At 31.8% G+C, this 13,693-nt stretch overlaps 3 protein-coding genes across 4 annotated transcripts; 1 reads left to right on the top strand and 2 right to left on the bottom strand.

Annotated features, from left to right (window-relative positions):
- Positions 1-55: 55 nt before the first annotated feature.
- LOC107452515 (aaRS-interacting multifunctional protein 1) lies at positions 56-2,991 on the top strand. 2 transcript variants are annotated; one of them, XM_016069003.3, is made up of 2 exons: positions 56-194; positions 1,969-2,991. In XM_016069003.3, exon 2 carries the CDS (start codon positions 1,987-1,989, stop codon positions 2,926-2,928), a length of 942 nt encoding a protein of 313 aa, XP_015924489.1. In that variant the 5' UTR covers positions 56-194; positions 1,969-1,986; the 3' UTR covers positions 2,929-2,991. The 2 variants fall into 2 exon arrangements, with proteins under 2 accessions (XP_015924489.1, XP_015924488.1); XM_016069002.4 differs by having other exon boundaries at positions 94-388.
- Positions 2,992-4,125: 1,134 nt separating this feature from the next.
- Positions 4,126-12,793, bottom strand: LOC107452516 (uncharacterized). Its single transcript, XM_016069005.3, has one exon. The coding sequence runs from the start codon at positions 12,693-12,695 to the stop codon at positions 7,578-7,580; it is 5,118 nt and encodes a 1,705-aa protein (XP_015924491.1). The 5' UTR covers positions 12,696-12,793; the 3' UTR covers positions 4,126-7,577.
- Positions 12,794-12,864: 71 nt separating this feature from the next.
- Positions 12,865-13,602, bottom strand: LOC107452517 (uncharacterized). The gene has a single exon (XM_016069006.3). It carries the CDS (start codon positions 13,600-13,602, stop codon positions 12,865-12,867), a length of 738 nt encoding a protein of 245 aa, XP_015924492.3.
- Positions 13,603-13,693: the final 91 nt, after the last annotated feature.

Here is a 13,693-nt window from a genome sequence, read left to right as displayed (position 1 = left end):
TTAAAAAATTGAAATCAAGCAAAATTTTCATCTGAAACGGACAGTATCGACATAAACAGCTCTCTTGATTAAACATATCCTAGCTCGGATTTTGCACAGAATTAAGTAGCCGGAGGCGAATAATTATTTAAAATACACACATCGTGTATAAAAAATAATTCGTATATTTTCTAATTATTATCATCAGTTGAATTGTGAGTGAATTCCCAACCTTATTCTTTAACTTGACTCTTAGTTTCATTTCTTTTCAATGCTAAAATTTTCAATTTTATCATAAATCTGTTCTACAATAATGCTGACTTTACCAATATTTCTGCGAAGTGATCTCAAACTAATTTGTGTTAGTGACAAAATCGCGAAACTATTTTCAAGGTTTAAAAATAAAGAGGTAGTTCTGTGTTTAATTGCATGCTTATCTCCCACTGTCAATCATAAAATTATTTTAATTTTTTTTTTATTATTTTCTTTACTTTTTTATTTATTTATATTTCTTTACGTCGAAATTTTGGCCATCTGCTCTTCACCTCCTAAGATACGTGAAAAACTTTTTTTTTAAATTCATGGCAACTCTAATAGTACTGGGGGGAAATTTCCAGATCGTGATCTCAACTTCTCGCTAGAAACTAAAAAAAAAAACATCATAGAAAGAGCCAACTTGAAGGGTATAACTCGTATTTGGGGGTATATCCATGTCGTGATCTGTCACGCCAACTACAATCGCCAAGGTACCAAATAGATTTTAAACTATCAATTTTTTAAAATGAAAACATGTAGGTGCTATGAGTTATACCTTTCGAGTTAGCCCCTTCCTGTGATGTTTTTTTTTTTTTTTTTTAGTTTCTCGCAGGCCACTGCCTGGAAGTTTCCAAGACTTAGCGATTATTCTGCCGCAGATCAGGATACGGAAATCTCCCCTCGTATTTCACCCCTGGAAAGTCTACATGTTTTTGTTTTTTTAATTTATCTATCTGGAGGGACAAATCACGATTCTAAAATATCCCTGAAACTAGCAACCTTTGGCAAACTAGCAAAAATTTAGTAGGGAATGTTTACGCATTAGTGCCTTTATATGCCAGTACAAAGTGGGAAAAAATTTTAAACTAGTTAAAATGAAAGAAAATATATAGTATTTAGGAGGGTTTCTTTTATTATGTTAATTTTTTCCAGCATCTTGTACACTATTTCCCTGTATTTGTAAAAGTTTGGAGACTTTATTGGTACAGGTACCAAAGCCGAAATCCTATTGTTTATTCTGTATAGTTAGTAGAATTTTATTTTATAACTGTCTTTGCACAACCAACCCAATCCAGAAGACAAGGGAACTCCTGGATCAAGTATTGAGAAAAATTTGCCTTTGTGGAAGACCTTTAGAGGTAACTAACTCAAAAGGTCTTCCACCTTATTATATACCTTTTGCAGCATTGGAGAAGTTTTTGAATATTAAAAAATTAGACCACAAATGCTTTTTATTTTCTCCATATTGGTGTTATGTGCCATCTTCAGAATAATCATAGATAGCGCTAGCTAAGGAACAGTTACAAATTCAAGTTATAAAAATATTATACTTTTCAACAAAAAAACATTTGATGCAACGACAGAGCCTTAAAAAGCATCCTTAAAGATAATATGATAGAAAGAGAAAAAAAACATTTATTGACATTGAAATTTTAATACTGAACTTGACAGAACTACTATAATAAAAAAATTTCCTATGTTCTCAATTGATGTTTTTTGTTTTAAAGGTGAAATGTATTCATGATATGATTATGTAATCCCTGGAAAACATTGCTTTTATTTTAAATTCTTAATTCAAACCCTACCTCCTATAAATTATTTATTACGTATCATGGCGTTTTAAAGTTGCTTTCATTTTAAATTGTATGTTATAATGCTTAAAGTGATTTAGCTGCTAAGAAACCAATAATAGCTTTTAAATTTTCTTATGAGTTTTCTAAATTTTTATTTCAGCTATTCAAAGTACCAATTATGGGTCAAGAAGATATCCTTAAACGCATTAAGGAAAATAATGCCCATGGTGAAGAATTAGTAAAATTCATTGAGCAAAGAATTCCTGCACTTCGTAAGGCAATGGTTGAGCAAGGAAATAGGGAAGCTGAGGCCAATATTTTAGCTAAAAATAAGCTACTCAAAGCACAGCTTGAATTCTTTAAAAAACGTGTCATCGAGCTTGAGATGATGAATGGTATTGAGCAATATTCTTTGCCGGATAAAGACAGCAAGGAATATGTGTCTTCTTCCAATTCCTCTTCAAATAAACTAACAGAAACAGTCGTGTCTAAGCCAACTGCTGAAAATACCAAAGAAGAACCAAGCAAAGAGTCAAAGAAATCAGGTAAACAGCCAAAAGAGACAAAGAAAGAAAAAAGTGAGAAACCTGCAAAGTCTGAAAAACAAGCAAGTGATGAAGGTAAAGAGATTGACGTCAGTCGGTTAGATTTGAGAATAGGGCGTATTCTGTCTGCAAAAAAACACCCTGATGCTGAAAGCTTATATGTAGAAGACATTGATGTGGGGGAAGATAAGCCTAGAACTGTTGTTTCTGGTCTTGTAAAGTTTGTGCCTCTGGAGGAGATGCAAAATCGTTTAGTGGTCGTGCTGTGTAATCTCAAACCGGCTAAAATGAGGGGAATTACTTCTGAAGCTATGGTGATGTGCGCTTCCACACCAGATAAAGTTGAAATCCTGTGTCCACCAGCTGATTGTGTACCTGGAGATAAAGTGGTTTGTGATGAATATCCTGGTGAACCAGATCAACTGCTTCCACCAAAGAAGAAAATTTTTGAACAAGTTGCTCCTGATTTGAAAACTAATAAGGACTTTATTGCAACGTATAAATCAGCACAGTTGAAAGTAGTTAATAAAGGGGTTATTAAATCATTAACTTTAGCTGAAGTTCAGATTAAGTAATTATCTGGCATTGTTCAATGTCAGTTGTATGTTTAAAATAATGAATAAAATAACTATGCTTTATTTGTTTTGATTATATAAAAATTAAAACAACCTATATAGATAAGGAGCTGTTACTTTCTCTGAGGAAGATTTTTAATATTTGTGTTGATAAGTGTTTATTATGAATTAAATATTGTAATGAAAAAAAAATTCTAAAAGAGAATTTTAATTAAATAATACGATGCTACTTGAGCATAAGAAATGAGCGGGTTATAACATTTTTAGCACCATTTATGAGAACTAATTTTCTTTTATACTAAGCTACAGGTACAAAAAGAATTGACTGTCACAGATTTTAGCTTGGACTGATCCAAGGTAGAAAACTGAGACTGTTTTGACTTTAAAAAAAAATATAAAATATTCTTAGGTGTTGTATTTAATTTAATTCTTATTTTAGCTTATGCATGCAACATATTAAGTTTTAATTTCATGAATATTCAAATTCAATCAACTAACAAGTTTAAACTACTTAGAATGAGCATTAACTAAAGGGCAGTCTAGGGCACTGTCTCCTAGACGTGCAATTGCATGCGAGTGTTTAGAAACTACACGTTGGACAAACTACTCTCACATACCCAAATTGAATTTATGTGTTATTGCTTCTGTGAACCGCATGTTGTTAGAATATTATTCCATTCAAAGTAATATCGATGGGGACCAGACCATTTTTCTAACTGAAAAACATTTTTGTTTAATTGTGTGATAAAATTTCTTCATGAAACAGTTTTAATACTGAACAAGCATATTATGTATTCCCTACAAAATTTCTTAGTTTTTCGAATTAATACTTTTTTGTTCTAAAAAAGTTTAAACAGACCTAAAATATAACACTCTCTCTTATTATAGAAAGACCTATAAACTCTAAACCTTATTCTTTACATATTAAAATAATTTTTAGCCTCTTGCTTAAATTAAAATTACACAAGGTTTGATAGACATCACCTCACTTAGTTTCCATTCAAAAGAAATTTTTCTTTCACAAATAAACTTTAAGTTTACTACAGTGTGTTTATTCTTCAAAATTATAATGTTGATCTAGAGAAATTTAAATAGGTGTTAACAAAAATCCATAATTTGAAAATATAACTTTTTTTTTTACACCAATTTAAATAGTGTTCTGTAACATTGTAAAATATTAACAATAAGTACAAATGATAATGATTGAAAGATAAATGAATATCCTATTTATTTAAAAATTGTATATACAAAACACAACACAAAAGCAACTAATTTATTACAAGTTTGAGTTATTTCTCAAATCACATTTGGCTTTATAGGGTTATTGACAATAACATGAAAATTAATTCTGTCACTTAATGCATAATCTTATGTCGATGTTTGGTGATAGGTTATGTATTAGGCTAAATAAAATCCATTTATTATCAACAAATTAATAAACAATAGCTTTCCCTGATATATCATAAGGACACTTTTTTAAAAACTAACATTTCAATATTGGTTGTTCTGGCATAATATAGAAAAACAAAATAATTACACATATAATTTTCTGCAGCTATATAATACTGGTACAGGAGTTGCACAAAAAAACAATCCAAAATCAACAGCCTTGTGATCCTAGGTTTTATTTTGAAGGCAAAACTATAACTAAGCATTCATTATAGCTTAAAATGTAACTAAAATATAATTTTCCTGAATAAGAACATCAGATTAACCATCAAGTTTGATTCATTATAAAATAGAATCACATGGACTGTTTATAACAACAGGAATGAACAACTAAATAACAGGATTATTAAAATGAATGAAAAAAATAACAAAAGTGATTAAAAAAAATATCCAAAGGGTGCTTCCTTTGTCTCTGGTCATTAAAAGAATAACCTTCAATTTTTTTACTCCTAAATTCATATCTAATAAATTATAATTCATTCATATCTAATAAATTATAATTCACATTTTAATATTGATTAATTTTGAAACATTTTTTGAATGGATGAAGTTATATCTGAACCAATAGCGTACCTGTCAAGTTTCCTGTTTTATCACGGAGCCTCCTGTGTTTAACAATTATCGCCTCTTTACCTGTATGTTCTCAAATTTCTTGAAGAAATTAAAATTAAGACAGAAATATTTCTTCAAATCGGGCAACTAGAAAATGGATTGAATAAGAAACAGCTAAGAAAATATTGGAGAGTGAGAAAAAATTTTCTCTAAAATATTCACTTTGAACTTTCTGATGAAAAGTAATTTTTCTGGTAACTGGCATAAACAGTTAAAAATGTCCTACATAACTGTTAAAAATATTATATGTGCGGCCTCAGCAACTACATATGTTCCTTAAATAAGTAGAAACTGAAAAATATAATTGCTAACAATTAATAGAAATTACCTAAATGCTGACTGTTTAGTTCATGTAATTATGATAAATGGTTTAAAAAGTCTTTAAGGCTTATTTACATATTTTTTTCTATGTTAAAAGTGCTTAAACTAATTGCTATTTTGCATTGGTCGCTTTGATTTTCCGCCTTTTGCATGTATTACAACTGTACGCGTAGCCCAAAAATTTTGCTAGTAAAAATCTCCGTTTTTTTTTTCTCTCCAAGGTTGAAAGGTATGTAAGGAACAAATGCACTTCATATAGGCTCATCAAGATAATTTCATGAAGAACATAACCAACATCAAGGCCATACTCAAGGGAGGGAAGAGACAGGAACAATTGTCTCAGGACTCCTTAAGGCCACAGTTAAAATTTCTTACAAAAAATTTGGTGCCTTTTTGTGAAAAAATATAAAACTACAATTTTAATTAAAGGCTCTTGACAAAAAATGAGAAGTCTCTTGTGCCCAGCCTTTTGAACCAAAGATTTGACCACAATTAAATTTTATCCACCTGGTCGCATGAATTTAAATTATATATTTTGTATATTTTTAATGGATTAATCTGAGACGAGACTTGGTTGAATGAATTCTAAAAAACCAACTCACTGAAGTACCATGTCAAATTAACTTATTCCAAATTAGTGAATCTTATAATATTTGAATTAAAGTAGAAGTAATCAGTACTTTCTGAAGTATTTTTAATTCTTTTAAAATTTTATTTTAAATAACGTAAGACTTTTTTTTCCTTTAAAGTAATATTTGTAAAATTTTACTTTCATTAAAGTAAAAGTTTAGTTTTATAATGTTAAGTAACGCATTGTATAATATAGTTTTTCATTTTTGACTTGAAAATGTAGTTTTATGTACAAATTATGTAGTTTATTGTACAAACTGTTATAAAAATTGAAATTTTCAGAGCAATATGCCATGGCCATATTTCCAATTTATTAAAAATCTCTCCATATTTAATGCTCAACTACTTGATGATAGGCGATCACCAGTGTCACATAAAGCTTAAAATTTTACTAAAAGGGCCAAAATATCAAATTTATAACGAAGGCACTGGAAACTCATTAAAAGTGTAATGGTCTATTAAAATATAGAAACTGCAAACTTCTAACATATAATTAAAGTAAAGGAACTATTTCTTTATCAGTCGAAAAGGGTATGAAAAAATTACTGTGTTAATACATACTATTCACAAAATCAAATATACATTCTTCGACAAGGGTATATTTCTATATCAGTAACTGTTCGTGCCAACTACCATTTCTAAAGGGTTTTTGTGTTTGAAAAAAAAATTTTTTAAATATCTAGAAATTTACCTGCTTGTTGTTCAGAGCTTGTTGTCACCTGCTTGTTAACCTCTTGAGCTTTTTTTCTCCAATTTCGCACCACAACCCAGTGGTCACCAAAATTCGGTATTATTTTAGAGCAGATACCAATATAGAAATCTTCCCAGCAATTGTTAAGTGTAACAAAAATATAATTAAATACAATAACAATAATTATTTACAATATTGTATAAAATGAATAGATCCTTCTGTTTCTAAATATTATTTTGAACTTGAACTAATGATTAAAAAAAAGAAGTTATTCCGACTTAAGCAAACAAATTATGAAAGGTAAAGATTTTACATGAACACAGGCAACATTTGGCTTTCATAATTTTTTTCGGTTATAACAGTACCAGCTGGTATAAATATATACAGATTAATAAGTATTAGAAACACCCATATATTTTTCGTCGACACATTAATTTCAGATTAGTAATGATATACATTTTTTTGTTCTTCTTTTTTTACAATTATGTACATAGCACATTCTTTTCACACATTTGATGAAGAGTAAGTGCACTAAGAATATTGCATTATTGCCACTTTTAGCTATAACCACAGGTGTCCCAGGCCCAATTTTTGAGGGGGTGGAAACTAAAATGAAGTCATAATATTCAAAACTCCCCATATAAGAAAAATAAATTTTTATGAGCTAAGTACCTACAAAAAAAATAATTATTTTTATCCTTTTCTTGTTTTTCACTTTAAAGAATTTCAATTGATGACAATTCATGAAAATTTTCATTAGTCTCGAAACTTTAGTGGGGATTATATGGATTTTATTTATTAGGGGACATACACCCCACCAATGACACCCATGGCCATAACATTTGGCTATATCCATCTTTTAGTCATATACAAAGCAAATTCATTTTCCTCACTCACTTAATAAATTGCATAGATAGAAATGTACTAAAATCTAGAAAATATTGCATTATAATCTTTTTCTAAGAGTTTCATAAAAAATTTGAGGCATATCTTTACTAGTAGGAACAGTTGCGAAACAGCGTCTTTTCCTTGCATCATTAATAAGATCTTTCCAATAATCACAGATTTCTAAAGTACGAGAATGAATGCATACGATGAGACAATGGCGTGCTCGAGTTATAGCCACATTCAATCTTTTTCTACAAGATAAAAAACCTATACCACCTGAAGAGCTGTTAGCACGAACACAAGACACAATAATTATATCTTTTTCTCTTCCTTGAAAACTGTCAACAGTATTTATTTCAATATTTTTGTAACCAGGATTATGATGTAAGGTATCTCTGTATAATTTTACCTGAGCTTGATAAGGAGTGATGATACCAATGGTGGCATTCGACTCCAAACGAATTAATTCTGTGCATAAGCTTGCAATTGCTCTAGCTTCGTTACAGTTTGTTTTCGAGGATGCACAGTTGGTTTCTTGACTATCTAAAATGTCATAAACAATGTAAGGATAAACCGGAAAATGTCGATATCTGATGTCGTTATCAGGTACGGTTATCAGTTTCCCATCGTAAAAAAATTTTGATGGAAACCTACATATCTCTGAGTGCATTCTAAATTGTTCAGTTAACATGAAAACTGGATTTACAGATTTATCTGAAAAATACATATAAAATCTCTCGAACATAGAACGATCAAAATTTTTTCTCAGAGCCAATTGAGAACTTACAGTAGCTGGTAATTGATTGTGGTCCCCAACTAAAATGAGCTTACTAATGTTAAATGTCAGTGGCTGTAATATTTCTATCTCTGTGCACTGAGTGGCTTCATCAATGATGCAAGCAGAAAATGAAATAAATCCGTTATGGAAAGCAGATATCATCATACCCTGACAACAGCTTCCTAAAGTAGACAAAATAACATTACAATCTTTGAGTATGTTCATTTTGATTTGCTTTATTGTTTTATCAGTTGCTTTATTTCTTTTTTCTTCCTCTATATTTTTGTATTGCAGTAGAAGACTGTCTATAGTTTTCTTTTTCTGATAACTAGGATGCCTTTTCATTTCTTCCTGCAATTTTTTTATCTTTTTTAATTTCTCATCTAATTCTAGCTTCTTGTATCGCTCTGACTTTTTACGCTCTTCATCGTAAAATGAAATAGCTTTTTCATCCAGGAAATAGGGCTTCATTTTTGTATTCATATTTTTATCTAAGCCAATACGAACAAATCTAATTTGCCTTTTCGTGTAACTGACTTTTTCATTAAAGTCAATAAGTCTACAACCAATTTCATCAATGGCAGCATTAGATGGAGCAACAACTAAGATTTTCTTATTAGAAACAGCGTTACTAAATATTAAACTATCCAGTAAACCCACAATTGTATGCGTTTTCCCAGTACCTGGTGGGCCCTGAAGCAATATCATTTTGCTTTCTTGTTTAGGTTTCGAAAGTTCTTCACTAACACCTTCAATAACAACTTTCTGACTTGGACTAAAGTCTCTGGAAGTGTGAGTAGCAGAAGGATAATCTACAGAACAAATCCTTTGATCTGGTCTAAGTATACACCTGCATAAAGGTGAACTTTGAAGACTCTTTAAAGCATCAGCTAAACGCAATTTATTTTTAATTGAGAATACAACATTCCCTTTCATGATTTCTCCAAGCTTCGGAGATAAACTCCGAATTTTTGCAAAAATAGAAAATTTCCATAAATCTGCATTCCTTGTCCATTGTGGATCCACATTATTCCACTCGGAAGGTTTTTCTGCTCTCGAAGCATTCACAATTTGGTAATTATTAATATAACCTAAAATAGGACTAATTCTTGATTCGACAGTCTTAATCTCTAAAATAACTAATGTACCCTCTAGTGGCCTTGGAGAATGTGAATTTATCAGAGATTCACACTCGTATACAGAAAAGTTATTTACATTTCTAAAACCTTTTATACTAAAATAAAATTTATTGAGAACTTTATCCTTGATTGAATTTAGAATTGGTTGAGCTTCTTTGCATAATTCCTCCCATATTTCAAGCATAAGCATTGGCTGAAAAACTGATATGTAATGCTCATAAGACTCAAAATATAAAGGAAGCTCAATGGCTCCTTTGCTAACATCTGGTGGGGGTAACGGTTGCTTCTTTTGTTCCAGAATCCATTTTACATTTAGGCCTACTATTTTCTCCAAGACAGTATAAAAACTTATTTTCACAGTAGGAGGATGCTTAGGTAAAGCAGACCTACTTAAGTCATGGGCATTTACTGTTTGCCTAATGACATTTTTGTGGTTTTCTTTAGAAGAATTTAAGATTTCAGATACTACTGCAATGGGTGCATTTGTTTTGTCTTGGTTCCACTTGGGAACTTGAATGTCTTTATCTTTAGGTTGGTGTCTGAATTGCTTTTTATTTAATCTAGGATCAAACCCAGAACTTTTAGAAATTGACTGTTCTTTGGATGATGCGGAAGATGAAAAAGCTTTGTTGTTTACCATTTTAACGTTTGAATCATTTGTTATATTTTTATTTGCTGTTCCATTTGAAACTGATGAACCTTTCATAGCAGGATGGTGGCCAGCAGGAACATTTTTAGACGCAAGATTATTTTTAGATACAGAATTGGAAGAAGAAAGTACATTGTTCATAGCCCTCTTTCCTAAGGGTTTACTTTTCAGTTCTTTTTTATTCTGATTTGAAGTGCTAGGTTTAGCAACAACTTCAACTTCACTAGGCAGGGCTGTTAAGAACTGTGAGCGAGAACCGAAATTGTCATTCCTTTTCTTCACAGGAGCAGGTTTTTTAAAAACAGGTTGGGCATTTAATGCAGCTTGTTCCACTCTCTTTAATTCAATCATTCTTAATTTTTCTTTCTTGGTAAGGTGCATTTCATCTTTAGAATTAATATGTTTGCAACGTGACTTTTCAGTAGGTAATTTGCTCTTATTTGAACTCTTGACTGAGGAAGGTGAAGAAACATATTTCTGTTTTCTCTTTGAAGAATTTGAAATATCAGCTTTAAAATTATTAGTATTTCCTAAGCTTTCAGACTTTTCTGAAGAACCATCCTCTTCACTTGGTTCAAACCATTCTTCTCTACCACGTAATCGACGCCCTCTGCGTTTAATAGGCAACGGATCAGTCATCTTTAATTTAGATTTGACATTTGAATTTAGTTTTCTCTTATCAAATTTATCTATGAAACTTGATGAATTAGAATCTTTAAATTTTCTCCTTTCAGAATTTTGTTCATAATCAGAACCTTTTTCAAGAGTGTTGGGATGGCAATCAAACTCTCGACTGGGATTTGAATTGTATGTTTCTTCTATTGCATTAGTAGCAGATTCAGTATTTAATGGAGTTTTATGAAGATTTTCCAGGTCTGAGCTATCACCTTTTTCAACTTTTATATTTACGGTAGATAACTCAGCATGTTCCATAAAATTATGAATTGCTTCAATTGATTCACTGTTAGCACCTGAATCAAATTCAATTTCAATATCATTTTCCTCAGGTAATTCATCTAGAATTCTAAAATCCTCATCTTCATCATCTACAGGCTCTAATTTTATAGGTTGAGAAGAAGTGAAATCTAAATAAGAATCATCATCTGAAATGCAAATAACTTCTTCTACCTGAGAGTACCCAATATTATCATCAATATTTTCAAATCTATTATCATCATCCATTTTATTATTCAATCTTTCATCAGCTACAAATGTAACATTTGGTAATTTAGCATTAAAATCTCTTCGATTGGTGAGACTATTATTAGTTTGAAAGTTTTCAGATTCATTATGATAATCATTTCTTTGTTTTTTCGTATTTTTTTCTTTTACAGAATCTGAAAGTGTCCTCTTCAGAATAGCCGGTTTTTTCACATCGGCTGGCAAATTAAAACTACTAGAATCACATTTAACTAAATGCACAGCACACTCTTTTATTAATTTTGTGTCATCCTCATCCAAATCGCTTGTTACTAGACACCTATTGGAGGAATCCTCTGAATCCCTGATAGTTTTAGTAATACATTTATTAGGTAACTGCTGCAAACTTTTAACAGTACTTTTGTCTGGTGAAGACGACGGGCTAGAAGATATATTGTTCGAAATAGCGCTTTTAGATCTATTTAAATTAGATACAGATGAAAAATTAGGAGATGAAACATTCAAAAGTCTGAGTGTTTTATCAGTCTCTTTAGAGCTGATGGATTGGCCAAAAAATTTGGAAGATGAACTATTTTCACAATTATTGTCCTCATTGGATAATGCCACAGTTTTATCTGATGACAAATTATTAGACGTAACATTATTGTTTTTTACAGTACTTTCTTTAAGGGCAGTTGAATTAGAAGATAAACAGCTTGATGTAAGATCGTTTGTTACTGAACTGATTTCAGCTAAAGATGAGCGCTTATGGGATGATAAAGTATTTAAATTGGAAGTATGTGTAGCAGCAGTACCTTTGGAAATGTCAACTTGACTAACAACATTGGGAGGCAGATTATTTTCATTATCAATATCATTATGTGATGTCATAACTTTAGCTGAAGAAACAGCAGCATTCTTTTTAAGAGTACTTTTATTTGAAGTTGCACCTGTACTTGTTTCAGATAAAAATGAGAACCTTGGAGTAGGTAAAATATTTGAAGAGGCATTTGGTGTTGCATCAACACCCGTGGTGGTATCAACTTGGCTAATATTAGAATTGGAAGATTTATTGATTTCGTTTTCATCGTCTGATAAAGTCACAATCTCAATAGGTTCATTTTTTACTTCTTTTAATTTAACCATAAATATACAAACCAAACCTAAAGGATCACCAACATTTGATACTCCAAAACCAATGGTATCTCCAACATTTAGTTTGCGCTTCCCTCTCTTACCAATTAGTTTATGTTCAACAAATACTCCATTCATGCTATTAAGGTCTTCAATTACCCACTCGCCATGGTTTATTTTTGTAATTTTAGCATGACGTCGAGATATCTGAGTGTACTGTTCTAATGCAGGAATGGCAGATCGACCAATTTCTTTTGTGTTTGAATCTAAAGAAATTATAAGAGGATCGCCCGTGCATGGTGATATTTGCTTCAAATAAAATTCCATACAAGCCATAACTGTAACTAAAGTAATAATCACTGGACGTCCATTACAAGCTTGTTTATTTATTTATTTTCTTTTTCTTTCGATGATGATGATGATTATCGACGATCGGTTTTGGAGCTTTTTGCAATTTCCAGCTTATAGCTCGCTTATATCCAAGGTGGTGGAGATAGGTGGATGATTATAGTATGCGGATAGATTTTAGGTAATGTATAAGATATTGTAGCTTGCGTTTATCCGTTGTTTCCATAAGGTATGAGAACGACAATGCCCCAGGTCCAAGCAGTATTTTTAGGGTGGTGCGCTGTTGATCAAAGAGAGGGCATTCCAGAATAATGTGATCGATATCGGAGATGGAACCACAGTTGCATTTGTTGTCTGGAGCGAGTCCAAAGCGGAATAACTTTGATTTGGTTGGATAGGATCTAGTACGGATTCTGGAGAACGTAACATCCTGGTGCCTGCTGGAGAGGGGTAGAAGTTCGTTTTTATTTTGGCTCAAATGAAGAAAATCAGTATAGTATTTGCTATGCTTAAATGCTGATTGCCTGGATAGTTGGTGGATTCGTTTAATTGATTGATAAGTATCTTCAATGGTAAATCTATCGTAAATTCTCGGTCTGGAGAGCGCTGCTTTTGCCAGCGCGTCAGCGATTTCATTGCCGAGTATCCCGGAGTGCCCAGGAACCCATGCTATGTCTACAGACTGGCATGAGGGTGGGAGCTCTTCCATCGAGACAATGATTTGGTGTATGATTCCTTGCGGAGAGTCTGTAGCAGAATTTAGTGCTGTCAGGACAGAGAGTGAGTCTGTAAAAATTATAATTCGGGAACTTGTAGGGCATTTTTGAAGTGCTAATAATATAGCTATTCCCTCTGCTGTGAAGACCGAGCAAATGGGTGGAACGGATCCGGACATGGCTGACCCGGAGCAGGAGTTGTATATTGCCACTCCTGTCTTGTCTGGTATTCGGGAGGCATCTGTATAGATCAGAGTGTGGTGTGGCCAA

This window comes from Parasteatoda tepidariorum, chromosome 6 (genome assembly GCF_043381705.1).
Source record: "Parasteatoda tepidariorum isolate YZ-2023 chromosome 6, CAS_Ptep_4.0, whole genome shotgun sequence".
In the NCBI taxonomy this organism is placed as follows: Eukaryota; Metazoa; Arthropoda; class Arachnida; order Araneae; family Theridiidae; genus Parasteatoda; species Parasteatoda tepidariorum.
The sequence above is the reverse complement of the archived record's forward strand: the minus strand, read 5'-3'. Positions and strand labels throughout refer to the sequence as shown.